General features: G+C 39.6%; 1 protein-coding gene across 1 annotated transcript in view; it reads left to right on the top strand.

Annotated features, from left to right (window-relative positions):
* insrb (insulin receptor b) overlaps window positions 1–18097 on the top strand; it is a 147454-nt gene extending 129357 nt beyond the window's left edge. The window contains exons 14-23 of the mRNA XM_055017494.1: window positions 886–1034; window positions 3421–3577; window positions 4234–4330; window positions 5460–5527; window positions 5630–5859; window positions 8011–8121; window positions 8407–8569; window positions 8693–8822; window positions 8911–9045; window positions 10334–18097. Coding sequence (XP_054873469.1) covers window positions 886–1034; window positions 3421–3577; window positions 4234–4330; window positions 5460–5527; window positions 5630–5859; window positions 8011–8121; window positions 8407–8569; window positions 8693–8822; window positions 8911–9045; window positions 10334–10688 — 1595 coding nt within the window. The 3' untranslated portion in view covers window positions 10689–18097. The remainder of the gene's footprint in view (window positions 1–885; window positions 1035–3420; window positions 3578–4233; window positions 4331–5459; window positions 5528–5629; window positions 5860–8010; window positions 8122–8406; window positions 8570–8692; window positions 8823–8910; window positions 9046–10333) is intronic.
* Window positions 18098–18470: the final 373 nt, after the last annotated feature.

Raw genomic sequence — 18470 nt, 5'->3', positions numbered from 1 at the left:
AGCGAAGGAAGTCCAGAGGCGATCAGGTTCAGGAGAAATCGTTAAAATATGCGGGAAATATCAGATTCTTTTTGTCTTTTTTCAGTTTTCCTCTGTTGATTTTTCAGTAAAACGCTTGCAGATAGAAACACGGTTCTACAGCTCCAACGAAAAGCACATGAACACCTTACATGTTGTGACTTTAAGTGATGTGATGGTTTATTTTTATCTTCATATTTTTATGAATTCAAACACCAAAAGGATCCTGCTGGAGAACAGATTCAACTTTTATGGAATATAAACCCACAGACCTCATTCAACAACCTAAAACCTTCTCCCAAGGCTTTGATCTTTGAATACACTGAATACACTTTGGATTTCACTGTGAAAATATATTTTTTCCACATTTTCAAACTTTAAAACGGGTCAGTTTTGACCTGCAGGACGACACAAAGGTTAAATAACAAGAAGTGTTCACTTGTTGTCATGGTTACAGTGACACTGTGCCGCAATCTAGCAATGACACAGAAATCTTTAACTTTCTAAATCCGTGGATCCAGACTATAAGCCGCATCACTGCCAGAATCTAATCAGTTGGTCCTTGTGTCATTTCTGACTTTCCCTGAAGATTTCATCCAAATGTGTTAGTCTGTTTTTGTGTAAAGTTGCTAACAGACAGACAAAAAGACGGACAAACGTACGCCGATCGTCACATAACTCCGCTGTGTTCCTTGGCGGAGCAAAAATACTGCTGCATTTTGAGCAGCGACATCTAATTGCAGCAGCTTTCAGCAGTCAGACTAGCAGGAAACCTCCAGAAAATGTACATTCTAGTGATCAGGAATGAACTCATAAAGCACTAAATGTATAAATAAGTTCACTGAGTGTTTGTGTTCGTGTCCACAGAAAAAGCCGACGACATCCCCGGTCCTGTGACCCACGAGATCGTGATGGCCGAGCCTCCCTACGTTCTGATTAAATGGAACACGCCTAAATCACCCAACGGCCTCATCATCCTGTACGAGGTTTTCTACCGGAAGGTCGGAGACACGGAGGTTAGTAGCAGCAACGTCTGGAAAGAAAAGATACACGGGAACATGTCCAGGGGGAAGGAGGGAGGATCTGGAAACTAAAGGGGGCACAGAGGTGACGGAGGGAAAGAGCCGGCAGACATGATCCTCAGAGTGGCAGCAGAAAGCAGATGAAGGAGAGGAGAGGCAGTGATGTGCTGAGAGACTCTGGGGAGGAAGGAGAGGAAAGCAAGGATTGTTGTGTTCACTCCGTCTGCTCCTCATACGGAGGCAGGAACAAAGGAAATATTTGTTTACAACCTCCCACTGCTGCCTCAGTGTGTGTGTGTCTGCACATTAAAATTTCATGTGTGTCTGTATGTCTGTTCTGAGTGTTGTTGTTGTTTACTTGCTGTAAATGTGTGGATTCATCTCTCATTGCTATTCATCGCTGCACCGCCTGACCCCAGGAGCCGGTAGCAGCTCTGTTACCATAGCGACAGAGGCAGGAAGGAAGGCTGGGATGCAGTGGCGGCGATGGACTCGCATCTCCGACGACATCTCCGCCGCACTGCACGGAAAACCCGGCGCTCTAGCAGCCCAAACAAACCGGCCGGCATCGATTTAAGACGATGCCGAGAGCATGTCGGGGCTTTAGAGTCGTTATATGGCGGAAAAACTCAATAGAATTTAGCATGAAGACGTCTCACTCACTCTTAATTTGATGTAAAATCAACAAAATCTGGCCAAACATCCAATCAGACCTCCTCAGAAAAAGATGATTTTTTTCTGTGCAATATGTGTAGACATTTTTCACTTTCTATTTCACATGAGTTTTTTCTGCAATTTTTTAGCCCTTATAACTTCATAAGTACATGAGAGAAACACATGAAATCAGCAACTTTCTAGATATTTGCTGTTCTGACCAACCACCTACCACACATGCTGATATGAGCCTTGAATGTTTACTGTGGTACTACTGGTCAGAAAAGACATAAAACAACCTCAAAAATGTACAAAACTTCCACAAATAAGCACAAAACTACTCCAAAGAGACCCACAGTCACTGTAAAAGTTGACCCAAAATGCACCTTTTAACCCTCGTGTCGTCCTGCAGGTCAAATTGACCCATTTTAAAGTTTGAAAATGTGGAAAAAAGAAATATATTTTCACAGTGAAACTTCTGATGTCCACATTTTCAACATTTTTGGGAAACGTTTGAACATTTTTTGGTGGAAAAAAGAAATGTTAAAAATGTTTCTTAAGAACATTCACAAAAAAAATCAACCAAAATCCAGTGAAAATTTGCTGCATTTTGGTTGATTTTTTGTGAATGTTCTTAAAGAAAATATTACAAGTTTTACTGATATATATGGAATCACTTTAGATATTTTTAGGATTTTTTTGGAAGATTTTTACTCATTTTTTGAAAATATTTATGAGAATTTTCTTGCCAAATTTGGGGGATTTTTTTAAAATAAAACTTTTAAGGGAAACTTTTAAGGAATTATTGGAATTTTCTTCCTGGAGGTTTTGCAAATTTTCAGAAATTTGGGGAATTTTTTTGCTGAACTTTTGGATTTTTTTCAGACAAGGAAACAATATTTTTTGATGCCCGTAAATGAAGACAACAGGAGGGTTCAGTTTATTTCGCAGTATCACCGGTCAAAAATTCTTTATTTATTCTTGTAGTCTCAGAGTTTAGAGTCTCATTTTATGTGTTTTTACCAGTAGTATAACATTTGACATTGTTTTCCATGATTTTTACAAACTTCCACTGTTCTTCTATGCTTTATTTAGTCATTCTTTCTCTTCTTAATGTACTCAGTTACTCAAATTGCAAAGGAGTTAAGTTTAAGTTTAGTTTGTTTATATAGCACATTTCAACAACAAGGTGATTCAAAGTGTGATTCAAAACACAATTATAAAATCATTAAAAAGGTCATTATAATTTAAGGATGCAGGAGAGCAAAAGGATTAAAAACAGAAGTTAGGAAACAAGGACATTTTAAAAGTTACACTGCGGAGTTTGTCATAACATAAGATTTAAAGTAACTGTTAAAAGAATTTAGTCAAAAGCAGCTGAGAACAGGTAAGTCTTCAGAATGGACTTAAATGTGCTGAGAGTTTCAGCTGATCTACAGTTTTCCAGATGTTCCAGATATGTGGAGCATAGAAGCTGAATGCAGCTTCTCCATGTTTGGTTTTCACTCTGGGAACTAATAGAAGACCTGATCCAGATGACCTGAGTGGTCTGGTTGGTTTATACTGAGTCAGCAGGTCTCTCGTGTATTTTGGAAATTTCAAGTTTAATTCATTCTAAAGTTGAGTTGAGGGTAGTTCTTTCTAAATGTAGGTTCACTGTTTAGACTGTAGTGTTTGTCATCATTCCTGCTGAAGTGTGTTGTTTTCCTGTGTGTTTTCTGTCCAGGATCACACGGCCTGCGTGTCACGGCCGGCTTACATTAAATCCGGCGGGACGAAGCTTTCTCTTGTGCAGCCTGGAAACTACAGCGTGAGGGTTCGGGCCACGTCGTTGGCCGGAAACGGCTCCTTCACAGAAACCACCTACTTCTTCATGCCCAACCGTAAGTCTGACCGAACCCAGCGGCACCGGAGTCGCTCAGAATTCAGGTTCTGTTGTAGAGTTCCCACTGGTTGGAGGAGATCGTCTGCTTTAGGACTTTAAGCCTCGTGTCGTCCTGCGGGTCAAAATTAACCCGTTTTAAAGTTTGAAAACGTCAAAAAAAATGTTTTCACAGTGAAACTCCTGATGTCCACATTTTCAACATTTTTGGGAAATCTTTGTACATTTTTTGGCGGAAAAAAAGAAATGTTAAAAATGTTTCTTAAAGAAAATATTAGAAGTTTTACTGATATATATGGAATCACTTTTGATATTTTTAGGATTTTTTTTGGAAGAATTTTACTCATTTTTTTAAAAATATTGACAAAAATTTTCAGGCCAAATTTGGTGATTTTTTTTTTTTTTTTTTAAAATAATACTTTTAAGGGAAACTTTTAAGGAATTATTGGAATCTTCTTCCTGAAGGTTTTGCAAATTTTCAGAAATTTGGGGAATTTTTTTGCTAAATTTTTTGATTTTTTTCAGACAAGGAAACCATATTTTTGGTGCCCGTAAATGAGGACAACAGGAGGGTTAATCTGGTTGTTTTCAGTATTATTCTTTACCGCAGGACTTGTCTTTTCATACTTTCATCCTCATACGTGTTGTTTTCTGCAGCGGATCAAGGTTTGATATGGATCGTGATCGGTCCAGTCATCTGCTTCATCCTGCTGCTGTTCGTGGCCGGTGGAGTCTTTGTGATCTTCAAGAAGAGGTGAGATATTTACCCGGAATAAATCATACGACTTTAAAGAGACAGGATGGTCTTTTATTTAACCCTCTGAACCCCAAAACCCGCCAACAGGTTTGAAATGAATGTTATTTTTTAAAAATCGCCAAAATTAAACCATTTATTAGAGGCACAAACTATAAAAATAGAAAAATTTGTTAGATTTTCGTCTTTTGAGGGGTCTTTCAAGTAATAATATGTGACTTTTGGTTTCTTCAGTAAAAACAAAGAACTAATCTAAGCCCACATTTAGAAAAAAATGTGACAGAAGCATGAAAAACACCTAGAAATAGCTAACCCTAACCTACAACGAGATTTAAAATTTAAATAATTTAAGTTGTAATTTTCAGGAATCAAGACAGATCCTGATGAAACTATAAAAACAGAACAATTTGCTAGATTTTCTACTTTTCAATGGCCCTTTAAGTAATCAGACATGACTTTTGGTTTCATCAGTAAAAACAATAATCTAAGCTTAAAATTGTAATATTTCTACATTTATTCTACATGTCCTAATAGTATTCTGTGAAAAATAAAAAAATTCTGCCCATCTTCACGCAGCCATGAAGCCATCAGTGACTTACCTGCAACCAACAGTGTGGTCATGTGACAAAAATTCAGGGACTTCTCGGCTGAACTGCAGGCAGTGTTTACACTTAATGGAGAGGAGACGAGTACTGAAACAAATTAAAAATGTAAATAATAAAATATCTATAGCATGTAGAGATGCCGTTTATTTTTCCAGTGTGGTTTACACCTGTGGGCACTTAGGAAATGTTGCACATGTCGATTCCAGGTTTTTAAAATTAATTAAAGTTAAATAAATTAAAGAAATTTTGCTTTATTTTTTCTTTTTTATGATTTATTTCATTCTGAGTTCATCATTCTGCACAGAACGTTTGTTTTAGTAGTCTCAAACACCTCGAAATAGCTCTGGGTTCAGAGGGTTAATTAAACCTGCAGTAAGATTTTAAATTTAAATACTGGAAGTTGTAGTTTTCAGGAGTAAAGACAGATTCTACAAGAAGTGAGAAGCTCAGGACATGCTGGAATAAATGCATATTTAAATACAGTTTTCAGTTTCTGAAAAGGGTTCTCTGTTGTTCTGTTGCAGACAAACTGAAGGTCCACTTGGAGATCTCATCACCTCACCAAACCCTGAGTACTTCAGCGCCAACGACAGTAAGAATATCACAGAACACGGCTCCTAAAGTTGCATTTTTTGGGTGTTAGCAGGTGTAAAATTCTTGCTAAATAATGCTAACTCTTGCCTGCTCTGTGAAGTGTACGTTCCTGACGAGTGGGAGGTTCCTCGGGAGAAGATCACGCTGCTCAGAGAGCTCGGTCAGGGCTCCTTCGGGATGGTCTACGAGGGCATCGCCAAGGACATCGTCAAGGGAGACCCGGACACTCGGGTCGCTGTCAAAACGGTCAACGAATCGGCGAGCCTGCGAGAGAGGATCGAGTTCCTGAACGAAGCCTCCGTGATGAAGGCCTTCAGCTGCCACCACGTGGTACGACGAGCTCTGCATGTCACAGCTTCCATCCGAACACGTGTGACTCACAGAATCATCGCCCGTTGTGTTGACGCTGCCGTGTTGACGCACACTTTGACTACCAAAACACTTTTACTCCACAACCCGCTAAGCACCAGTTAAAGGCCATATGTCGAGCCGTCAGCTGTGAAAGTCGTGATGCGGGAGAGAATTTTATCATCTACTTAGTGATGAAGGCAGAGTTCACACAGGAGCAGCGATTCATTAACGGGTTTTCTTCCTCTCAGCGACCTGAAAGTAAAATATGGAGAAGCGTCTTTACTCTGTATCTTTAACCCTCGTGTCGTCCTGCGGGTCAAATTGACCCTTTTTAAAGTTTGAAAATGTGGAAAAAAATATATATTTTCACAGTGAAACTTCTGATGTCCACATTTTCAACATTTTTGGGAAATCTTTGAACATTTTTTGGTGGAAGAAAAGAAATGTTAAAAATGCTTCTTAAGAACATTCACATAAAAATCAACCAAAATCCAGCAAAATTTGCTGGATTTTGGTAGATTTTTTTTGTGAAAAAAGAAAAAGAAAATATTACAAGTTTTACTGATATATATGTAATCTCTTTAGATATTTTTAGGATTTTTTTTGGAAGATTTTTACTAATTTTTTGAAAATATTGACAAGAATTTTCTTGCCAAATTTGGGGGATCTTTTTTAAAATAAAGCTTTTAAGGGAAAATTTTAAGGAATTATTGGAATTTTCTTCCTGAAGGTTTTGCAAATTTTCAGAATTTTTTTTTTCAGACAAGGAAACGATATTTTTTGGTGCCTGTAAATGAGGACAACAGGAGGATTAAACGTGTCACTGGAAGCAGGGTTGGATCATATATAAGATGCACTGCATTGTTTTAGCACAGTAACAGTATCTTTTCATGCACTGATTAGAAATCTAATAATAATTCTGAAATTATGTTGAGGTTATTTTCTGCTTCTGTTTGATTTTTCCTCAGTGTCGGTTCCTATTTCTCTGCAAAACACATCTCTGGCTAGAAGCAGAGATAATTAAAAAATGTCTTTTGACACAGTTATAATGCCATAAATCATAAAAGACACAAACCAAAAATGGAATTTCTTAGAACAAAAATTAACAAAACTGGAAGTAACCATCCCCAACATTTATCCACAGGTGTTAGCAACGCTGAAATGCTACATGCTATAGATACATTTATGCATAATTCATATTTTTAATTGATTTCTATACATATTTCCTCTCTGCTCTGTGTGAACACTGCCTGCAGTTCAACTGAAAACTTGCAGAATTTTTGTCACCTGACTGTTGATCACACCTGAGTCACTCATTGCTTATTGGATGCAATGGCAAGAGTATAATTTTTAGTTTTTTACAGTTTAGGCTCAGTGCAAACGGTTTATTTTTGGCACATTTTTAAAGAACACGTGAAATCAAGACTTTTTTTTATGAAATACTATTTTTGCTTTTTCCAACAAAACTGAAAGTCACACATAAAAAGTCAATGATTCTTTCGGTTATTTTAGTTTCTGACTCTGATAATCGGTGTAGTTTTGATAATTTTTTTTTTGAAAAGACAACATGTTCTTCAAACCTGGTGACGGGTTTTGAGGTTCAGGGGTTTAAACATTCAGATTTGGCAATAAACAGTTTGACAGTTTTCCTTTTTACGCATTTAGTCCCTCAATTCCAAACATACAAAACATTTTTTTGAAATTTACAAATAATTTTTAAAAATCATATTTAAAATTTGTCTGCAAAAACAATCCACCTCAATATAATTAATTCATGTTTTTTTTGCACGTCTATTGATTTTGGTCCACATGTGTATGATTGATTGATTGACTGATTTCTTTATTTCCGTGTCATGCAGCTCTCATTACAAGAGGTTTACTAGACACCACTATAGCAGCAGTGCAGCAATACATCCAAAACACATTTTTCTGCTGCTCAGTTCTCAAACAAAATATGTCACCTTCTATCCCAGGCCTGGCAAAGAAAAAGGTTCCCTTTCTAAAACATAACTCAAGTTTTTCATGGTCATCCAACCAAAAGAAATCAACATAAAGAGAAGACGTCTCAATGAAAAGTACCTCCCTTCCATCTGATGTGATGATGTGTCATATTTTGTCATCTGTTTTCAGGTGCGTCTGTTGGGTGTCGTGTCTAAAGGTCAGCCCACCCTGGTAGTGATGGAGCTGATGACCCATGGTGACCTGAAGAGTTACCTGAGGAGCCTCCGGCCTGACTCGGAGGTACGTAGCTCCAGTTATTCCACTCCCTCTTACAGCACAGTTCTTAACCCTCGTGTCGTTTTGTGGGTCAAAATTGACCCGCTTTAAAGTTTGAAAATTTGGGGGAACAAAAATTATTTTCACAGTGAAACAACTGAGCAGCCTTGGCAGAGTTCTGCGCTCTCTGAGTGCTTTTCTAGTTGTTTAATTCCCACTATATCTTGTGTGATTAAATAGTTGGAATAAATTGCAGCTGATGGCAGCACACATCACCCACAAACTCCTTTTCCTGCCTGTGTTTTACAGAACAACCCGTCCGGTTGTCCTCCTCCGACTCTGAAGGACATGCTGCAGATGGCTGCAGAGATCGCAGACGGCATGGCCTACCTCAACGCCAAGAAGTTTGTCCACAGAGACCTGGCAGCCAGAAACTGTATGGTGGCCGAAGACTTCACCGTCAAGATCGGAGGTACCGGAGCTGCTTTAGTTCGCTCGTGACACATTCCAGATTTTTTGTGAATTAAATGTGACGTCCCATGATGGATTTATTAGCAGGATGTTGTCTTAATCTTCACCGGTCTCCTCCTCCCAGACTTCGGTATGACTCGGGACATCTATGAGACCGACTACTACCGTAAAGGAGGGAAGGGGCTGCTGCCGGTCCGGTGGATGGCTCCAGAGTCCCTGAAGGACGGAGTCTTCACCGCCCACTCTGACTGCTGGTATGTCTCACCTGAGCAGGTGTCGTCCAGGTTTTGTCATCGTCTCTGGAGCAGTCGATCTCAGGTGTTTGTGTGTTTTTGTGTGCAGGTCCTTCGGGGTTGTGCTGTGGGAGATCAGCACACTAGCAGAGCAGCCTTATCAGGGTTTATCCAACGAGCAGGTCCTGAAGTTCGTCATGGACGGAGGATACCTGGACCGACCGGAGAACTGCCCCGAGAGGATGTGAGTAAATACAGGAGGAAGTTACCAGGAGGCATGGACGTTTTGTTTTTATTTTTGTCAGATACACTATTATGTGACCCAAAAAAAACAGAGAAATGAACCGAAGAGGGAAAGAATTGGAATAAAACGCTGATAAACTCAGAATTCATGAATCAACACAGCGGGTTTTTCCTCTCAGATATTTTGAATGCGAAACCTGTTCACGAATAGAACAGCTCAACTCTTTAGTCCCTTTAGTCCTCGCGGTGGTTTCAACTGAGAAACACGAAGAGAATCAGAGCTTTTAAAAGTCCTAGTTGTGGTTTTTTTTTCCGATTATTTTCAACTGATTTCCAAAAGAGCAAACGTAAAACACTTCATTGATCGGATCCAGAAAAGTAAATTTTACAGTCAAGAATTTTTAAAATACATATCATTATTTGCCAAAACACTGAAATTTTGTTTGGATATAATTTACATTTTTATTTAGTTTTTGCGAATGGAATGTCATTTCCAATCCAATATCATCTGTGCAAAAGAGCAGTAAAAAGAGCTTATAAATACCATGTACATAACACATACTGAGCACAGTAGACACATGATTTGGATAGAAGAAAGCTGTGCTGTCTAGCCCAGTTTGTCCTAAACCTGTTAGCTCTGATAGGAGGTCATTAACCACCACCGAAGTCTTTATCATGGTGCCCACTGCTGTGAATATTTGGAGGCAGCTTCATTACAGCTATGGATAAAAGCCAACAGAATAACCAAGAAAGCTTTATATAAGCGCAGAATGAGGTCTGATATGTGTTCTTCTGTGTCTTTATCTGGCCGGATTGTGATGCAGTCACAGGTTTAGGACGTCCTTTACCTGATTTTTGTGCCGGTTGCCTGTTAGAAAGATGGTCGCCCAACAGGTTTTTTAGGTTTCCAAGCAAGAAATGAATCAACTTCAGCTAAAGGTGGATGGATCTTTTTATTGACGATGTCCTGATGTGATCAAGGTATTTTAGAACTAATCAGCATCAAACTTAAGTCAGTTCCTTTATTGACATTGGCTATTACACGCATGTCGGAAAAGCAGAGCACAATTTGGAAAAATCTAAATAATTTACTCAATAATCGATTTACAACAAATACAAATGTTTCTGTCATTCCCAGTTTGTTTTAAATACATTGGCTCTGGTCGGAGGTCATTAACCACCACAGATGTCTTTGTCATGGTGCCCACTGCTAGCTAAACCCCCACAACGCTCTCTGCATCATTAGTGCGAGTGCTGAGTGTGGTGTGTCTTTACATCCCTTCCTTTAGGCACAACCTGATGCAGATGTGCTGGCAGTACAATCCCAAGATGCGGCCGATGTTCCACGAGATCATCGAGATGCTTCGGGAGGACCTGCACCCTTCCTTCCAGGAGGTCTCCTTCTTCTACAGCGAGGAGAACAAAGTCCCCGAGACGGAGGAGTTCGACCTGGACCTGGACAACATGGAGAGCATCCCCCTGGACCCGTCGTCTTATTCCCAGAGAGCGGAGAGCTTAGGCAGGGACAGCGGGCCGTCGGTGGCCCTGAGGGGGAACTATGAGGAGCACGTCCCCTACACTCACATGAACGGTGGCAAGAAAAACGGAAGAATCTTATCGTTGCCCAGATCCAGCCCTTCCTAACATTTCCTTTTTCCTGTAAGAACTTTTCCCCCTTCCCTTCCTTCCCCATCCCTCCCTCTCTTTCTGTTCCAGTCCATTTTTCTGTATCCTTCATGTTCCTTTCCTCATTTTCTAATGATTTTTCTTATTCTTGGAGAAGCCCTTCAAAAGGAAAAAAAAAATCCCCCCCAAAAAAAGACACAGATCTCAGGACTTATTTTCTTCCTCACGGCTGCCGAACGCCGGCAAGCAAGGGATGCAAACATGGTGTTTTTCTAACTTGCTCCACAAACATGTCGGACTTCTTACCAGAATCTATTGTTTTTCACTATTGCCACGTTTCCAGGACTCCTCGTGATGGAAACAAACGGAAAACAAACAAAAAAAAACTGTGAACACAACAAACCTTAGACAACCAAGAAGGCTGCTCATGCTCAACCTCCTCCAGACTCCTTTTCTCCCACCAATCTGCATTTCCACATTTCTGTGCTTTTTTTTTCCCTCCAAGTGAAATCTTTTTACTCAGATAGTGGCCTTTTTGTACGTGGCCTATAAAAAAGAGAAGTGTCTATCAGCGCTTACACTAATTTCCTTTCTGAACAATGATTTAATCAGTGGGATGACTTGCAAAGACTTGATCCTAGAACAAACATCTATTCCTAGAGGAATGTGTTTTTTGTTGTTGTTGTTGTTTTTTTTTTTTTCTTTTTGGTTCTGCAGAATTCCAAACTACACACAGATTCATCGGGTGTTTGGTGAATAGTTTTAATTTATTTGCTTTATTTTCTCTTCTCTGTCTTCTTCTTTCTTGTTTTATTTCTGTGTCCTCACTATATGGCTGAAGGATATTTAAACAGTTAAGATTTGGAGAAAAGAGTTCCTCAGACTGACCAATAGCTGCTGCTTTGATATATTTTAGTGGGTATAGAAATATATAAATATATATAATATATATAGTATATATGGAATATTGGTGTTTCACTACCAATGTTTTATATATAATATATGACATTGATGTTTTTTGTAAATAGTCCATATTTGTAATATTTTTCATCAGAAGCTTTGCTAGTATTTTGTTTCATCAGGTTTTTTTTTAAATTTTCTTATTTTTATAGCCCCAGAAATCACACTAATCTACCGTTAGTTCTCTCTGTGTCTTATTCGGCCTCCAGCTTCCCTCGAGTGCTCGCTCCGTCTGGATGGGAAAAGGGGAAAAGCCCCCTGATATTGTAAACTCACTGCATTATTATTATTATTATTATTATTATTATTTTTTACAAACCGTATTCCCACCGAGAGCGGTCAACATTTGGAGGCAACTTCACTACAGCTACGGATAAAAAAACAAACAGAATAACCAAAAAAAAGCTTTATATAAACGGGGAATGAGGTCTTTCTAGGTCAAAGTGCGCCTGATGTGTTCTTCTGTGTCTTTATCTGGTCGGACCGTGATGTAGTCGCAGCTTTATGACGTCTTTTGCCTGATTTTTGTGCCGGTTGTCTGTTAGAAAGATGGTCACCCAGCAGTCTTTTCTGGGCAGGAGGTGAATCAACTTCAGCTAAAAGTGGATGGATCTTTTTACTGAGGATGTCCTGATCTGATCGAGGTATTTTAGATCTAATCGGCATCAAACCTAAGCCAGATCCTGTCACACAGATGTGGTAAAGGAAAAGCTAAATTTGTATCAGAACGCTAAAAATGTAGAATAATTTTCTCACTCGATAATTTCCAGTGTTGTCAATTATTCATTGATTCATTTATGAAAAATACTGAGCACAGTAGACACGGGATTTGGATTGAAAAGCGCTGTTTTTGTCATTCCTGGTTCGTTTTAAACACGTTAGCACTGGTCAGAGGTCATTAACCACCACAGAAGTCTTTGTCATGGTGCCCGTTGCTAGCTAAACCCCCACATTGCTCTCTGGTTGCTAACGTGAACTACCTGTAGCAACAGAAAGGCTCCAATTAGTGGCACAATTAAACAACAAAACACTTTTGACATGCGTGTAAAGAATCCAGGTGTTCGCCGTCTTTTAGAGCTTGTAGCGCTTCAGTACGTCTAAAATCAGCGGATGGAGGCTGCAGGTTTGAGCATGCAATTGGCCGATCATTTCTTTTTTGCTATCTGCCACGACAACAATAACGACCTCCGAGCGGAGATCCACAATGCTTAAAATTTCAAAATTTGCTGAATTCAGGCAACATTGCGGCTTGTTTTCCGGTGAATTACCCATTTTTTAGACAGTTTTCACTAAAACAATCACACTAATCACTATTTTTAAGCGACACCAAAGCTGCATCTTTACTTAACCTGAGACCATTATGATCGGTTTAAAGAAATAAAAACAAGCCGCCTATAGCCCAATGATCCTAAGGTGGCTATTCTTTACTACAGAATGGTCTGGCTAAGCTAACAGCACACCTGATCCTCTTAACACTACATTTCAGGTTTACAACAAGATTCCTGACCATCTACAGAACATTAACGAAGCAGAAAATGCAGAAATTGAATAACTTTATTGTAATTAAAGTGTATATTCTGACTCGGATCGGATCGGGACATCCCTTCTTCTTGCCTCAGACTTCAAACCGGAGAGCGTTCGCTTCCTATCTGACCGGCTCAGGACCTTGGATTTATCAGATTCTTTGTTAGCTTTGCTCCGCAGCACCTCCTCGCTCTTCCCGAGGCTTCCTATTGGCTGAAGTCAGAATTCGCTCGATGGAAATTTCCATGTTTTGCGGCCGAGGGGCTGGAGACAGAAAGTTCTCCAGTGGCAGGTTGAGGAAAGAGATCGGCCCGAATCTCTCTCGTTTTGTTTGAGTCAATGGTTAATCCTGTTATTCTCTGCGAGGCAGTTGAGCAGTCAGGACACGGTGTGCAGCGGCTTTTTCACTCAGCTCTGACATTCCAGGATTTAGTCGGAACTCCTCGTTCTCTCCGACTGCTGGCAGAGCTGCTCCCATCACAGCCGGCTTCCTTCTTGGTAATCGAAAGCGGCAGATCCTCCTGACTTTGATCAGAAACATTCCTGAAACAGTTAAAGGCGTCCTCGTTCGGATCCCGTTCGAGGCTGCAGATAGCTTAGCGAGCGCTCTTTGGAGACGGTTGTTTTTGGACGCTCGGACCGGTGTGGTTGCCAATCTTAACCTAACAGCATTCAGTACTTCTAGTATAGCCAAAGCGTCGGCAGCTTTCTGTTAACAGCAAGAACCTGCAGAGTCGAGAAAACCAAGAAAGCAGAGGGGCTGCCTCCATGTTTTACCAGTGCCTTCTCAAAACCCAGAGCCGCTTCCGGGCTGATTTCATTGGCTAAACACTCACATGCAGGCCTCAGAGGCATTTGAAAGAAGAAAAAAGTCAAAGCTGCGTCTACATCGTAGGGTTACAGATCCGTTCTTTGTTGTTTTATTTCTGCAGTGCTTTAGCGGTGACACTGTGGAGGTTTCAGCAAATTGTTCGGAGGAGTTACAACAATCCTGGTCTTTTGTACTTTGTAAATAATCTGTGACGTAGTTTGGAAAATAAAAGCAGGAAAAACAAAAAAGACGTATGATGATAAAAAAAAATTTAAAAACGAGAATAACGGTGGATCTGGGCCGTGTCGCGGTTCCACGCTGTTCGGAGACACTACGGTCGGATTCGCCTCCACCTCCGACCTCGGTTTGCTTCTATGTTGTGGTGGTGTTCACACACATATGCAATTTTTAATTAATTAAGATGGTGCCCATATCTTTGAAATACCAGATATTTATTTTATTATGATCATTGTCATTGTATAAGAAGACAGTTAGCTTTGTGGTCGAACGGTGTGATAAAAGCCTAGTTTGTTATAGCGAGCGGCGGGATTTAGTTTTTAGCTCGTTAGTGATTTGTCGTCGTCGTCGTCTTTGTGTTTTTGGCCAGAGTCTACCTCAGTGCATATGGAGGAATCAGTCTAAAGAGCCTAAATCATCCCCACTCTTAGATCTCTTTGTCGTACTTTACCAACACTGCAATTCCTTCCCCCTCCTGTCAGTGTCTCTCGCTTCTTCTTGTGGCCTCGGGGGGTAAATTTTAATCAATCAGCTTATTTTAAAGGTTCGGTGCAGAGTTTCAGAACAACAGAGCTGATCGTGAAGCCAGTTTACTGCAGCTGCGGTTAAACGCTGCAGTAAACTGGCTTCACGATCAGTTTTAACTGATCGATGAAATTCCAGGTCACTGGAAGAAGCGCTGTAGCTTTATGGTGTCTATTTATCCCCATTTTCCGTCACCGCCGATCCTCCAGACTGTATGTAGTAGCGGCTCTACTGATATCTGTGGATGTGACATTAGCATGAGTCAGCAAAAAATATAAGGCAAACCATGACTCAGTGCATATCTGTGATCACCTACATGCAGCCAAGGCGAACCGTCATGCTTTTATTTTTCATTTCCCTTGTTAAAAATCCCATCTGGAAGCCCTACTCTGTCGATCTGTGTCTTTGTGGTCGAGAAAAAAACAAAAATCCCACTTCTGATTATAATCTCTGTTTGTTTTGTGTGTTGTTTTTTTTCAACTGTGAATATCAAGAGATGACCTTTATTTTCTGTCAACGCCATGGATGGGCGGCGGATCGGACGTCTGGGCCGGTTATAAAGTTTTAATAACGAGGAGGAGGAGGAGGACTCCTTTCCTCTGGAACGGAGAGAAAAGCTGGACTGGGACAATCCTGTGTGCCATAAGAACTATTAACTGACATGAAATCTAGATTGTAACTTCTTTTTCGTCTCAGGGAGGCGGCCCGATACTTTGCGGGGGTTGGAGGATAAAGAGGATGAGGAGGAAGAAGAGCTACCTACCTAACCTTTTATCTACTCTGACTGACAGCATCCTTGCAAAAAAATAAAATGAATGGGGAAAAAAATGCAAAGCAGTGATGACATGACAAGAACCAAGGACACAACGAGAGAGAAAAGAACCCTTTTCGTTTCATAAATCTGAATTTTGCCCTGTGAAGATAATCAGGAGTCCTCCTCTGGCGCCCTCTAGTGGTCGGACGGGAGCGTTGCAGGTCAGGGGCGAAGCTAACGGGGCCCCTACCCATAGTGCCTTGCTCAGACTTAACACCTGATCCCTCCCACACCTGAGCTGTGTCTCCACCAATCACCGAAGAGGATTTTCCCCCCCAAACCTGAAATGAAATCTGTTGTATTTTTTTATTATTTTCTTTAGTGAAAAACATTCTGCTTGTTGATGAAAAATAATATACTGTAATGTGGGATTCATGACTGATGATTTTTTTTTTTTTTAACCAAAAATGAAAGAAAAAAGAAAGAGAGAACCATGTGTGTCTGCTCAGCTCTGGCTTCGCTTTGTGCATGGAAACCTGTAGATCAGCAGACAGCTTGACAATTTGATGATTTTTTAACTTTTATTTTTTGCTCCTCATCGGTCGGCAGCGTTACAAAACAGAAACAACACACCGTTGTCGCGTTACAGTTTGGGATTCATTCGATGTATTTTAATTTGTTCAGATAAATAAGCTCTTAAACTGTAAATAGCAGCAGATTCTTCTCATTTCTGGCCCCTGAGAAACAAAAAGCACTTGATTATAGGGATGTTTAGTCGTGTTTTGTTGAGCTGAACACGTCACAGCGCAGGGTGAGAACAAACATTGTATGTATTATTGTTTTAAAGATTTAAAAAGAAGTATTAAATTTTAGAGATGTTGATTTCTATTTTTTTTAGCCAAAGTAGGGAGGACAAATACAATTACTTTTTTCTGACTGTAAAACTTTTACTACTCTTGTACATTATGAATTTAACATCGTTATCAATGTGTATATAACTTTTTTTTTCTAAATTTAAAGACGGATAGATTTTTTTTTCTTTTCGTGACACAGAATACAACAGTTTGAGTCCGAGGGCTGCGCAACACGACACCAACAGTTTTTTAAACCCGATGCATGTTCTGAACGTCGGCCGAGATAAATAAAAAATGAAAAAATAAAGCAGTCACAGCAGGATGTCACCCATACAGCCTTTTTATTCGTCGTGTCACCGGTTCATCACCTATTACGGATGGTTTTTTTGTGTCTGACAAGAGACCTGAGTATAGTTTGCAAATGTGTTTTTATTTTTTACTTTTAAATGACGTGAAAAACTGGAAAAGACCACTGCACATCCTTTTTGAAGAAGAGGAAACACGAGTGATAAAATCCTGAATAAGCTAAAAACACATAAAAATCTTGTAAATCTCTTCGACTGTAAAGCTGGAGGTGTTGAAGGAGGGAAAATGTGAGTTGAATTAGCAGATTAAAGCTCTCTGATGAACACATTTTGCATTAGGCTGTTTACTTCATGCAGAAACCAAAGTGAAAAAAGCATTTTTGTTGTTTTATTTCAGCTCTTTTTTATTATTTCCTGGCAGATTCCAAGAGTTCAGATTAAACAATGTGTTAATTATTGAGCTTTAACGAGCACGTTTCCCACAATTTCTGTTCCTTTAAAGAGGCTAAACATGAAACACCTTCTGCTCTGAAGGAACTGTGACAGATGTGAGGAAGAAGCAGCCTCTTTGCGGCTCTTTTTTGAGTCGGTCCAGTGGTCTGCTCCAGTTTTACGCCGATGATACCCTGATATTCGTGTCGGTCCCGTTCCTTGTGCTTTGTGTCGTCTGAAGCAGTGGAGTCGAGTCTATGTTGTCGGCTTTCTTCGTCTCCGATCGCTCCTTCTTCCTCCTCTTCCTCATCATTATTATTATTATTATTATTATTATTATTATTATTATTTCTGTGTCTTCAAGTCTCTCCTCGGTGCACATAGGTGGTCCCCAGAATGCTGTGTGTAGTCTTGCAGGATACCTCTTTTATTAATGTCATTTTTATTGCCGATGAATATGCTGATGTATTAATTTTTTTTTTCTTTTGGGATATGTTGTGTATACGTTATTTTTGAGTATGCAGACAGCAGGTGTATATGTGTGTATGTACAGTCCGGATAAAAAATAATAACCCCGAAAAACCTGCAAAAAAAAAAAAAAAAACACCCCACAGAGATCGCTTCATCCCTCACACTGGATCCAAATGTGCCATTATCTTTATGTATCACAAATATCAACATGTTGAAAACACACTTTCTCTCTCTCACACACACACACACACACACACACACACACACACACACACACACACACACACACACACACACACACACACACACACACACACACACACACACACACACACACACAGAAAAACATATTGCATATTGTACAGGATCAAAAATGTGCCATGACTAAATGAACGCTTGACAATTTATTTTTTCTATGTTTTCAAAGGAGAGCCAAGTAGTGACATGTACAGAAGATGTTGCAATGATATGAAAATAAAAATCTTGCTGTGTGTAAATTATTCAACAATTAACTGTTTATATTAAAATTATGAATAAAATTATTGGAGAATTCGCGTCTTCTCACACTTCTTAACTGTGGACAGAGGCAGAAGTCGACTTTCCACCAAATTCACCTTTAGATTTTTCACATAAAAACACCTTTTTTAATCCTCGTGTCGTCCTGTGGGTCAAATTTGAGCCGTTTTAAAGTTTGAAAATGTGGAGAGAAAAAATTTCAGACTGAAACTTCTGATGTCCACATTTTCAACATTTTTGGGAAATCTTTGAACATTTTTTGGTGGAAAAAAGAAATTCAAATTCAAAAAACTCAACCAAAATCCAGTGAATTTCGCTGGATTTTGGTTGATTTTTTTTCTGAATGTTTTTAAAGAAAATATTAAAGGTTTTACTGATATATATGTAATCACTTTAGATGTTTTAAGGATT

Source organism: Amphiprion ocellaris, chromosome 2 (assembly GCF_022539595.1).
Source record: "Amphiprion ocellaris isolate individual 3 ecotype Okinawa chromosome 2, ASM2253959v1, whole genome shotgun sequence".
Lineage (NCBI taxonomy): Eukaryota > Metazoa > Chordata > Actinopteri > Pomacentridae > Amphiprion > Amphiprion ocellaris.
The sequence above is the reverse complement of the archived record's forward strand: the minus strand, read 5'-3'. Positions and strand labels throughout refer to the sequence as shown.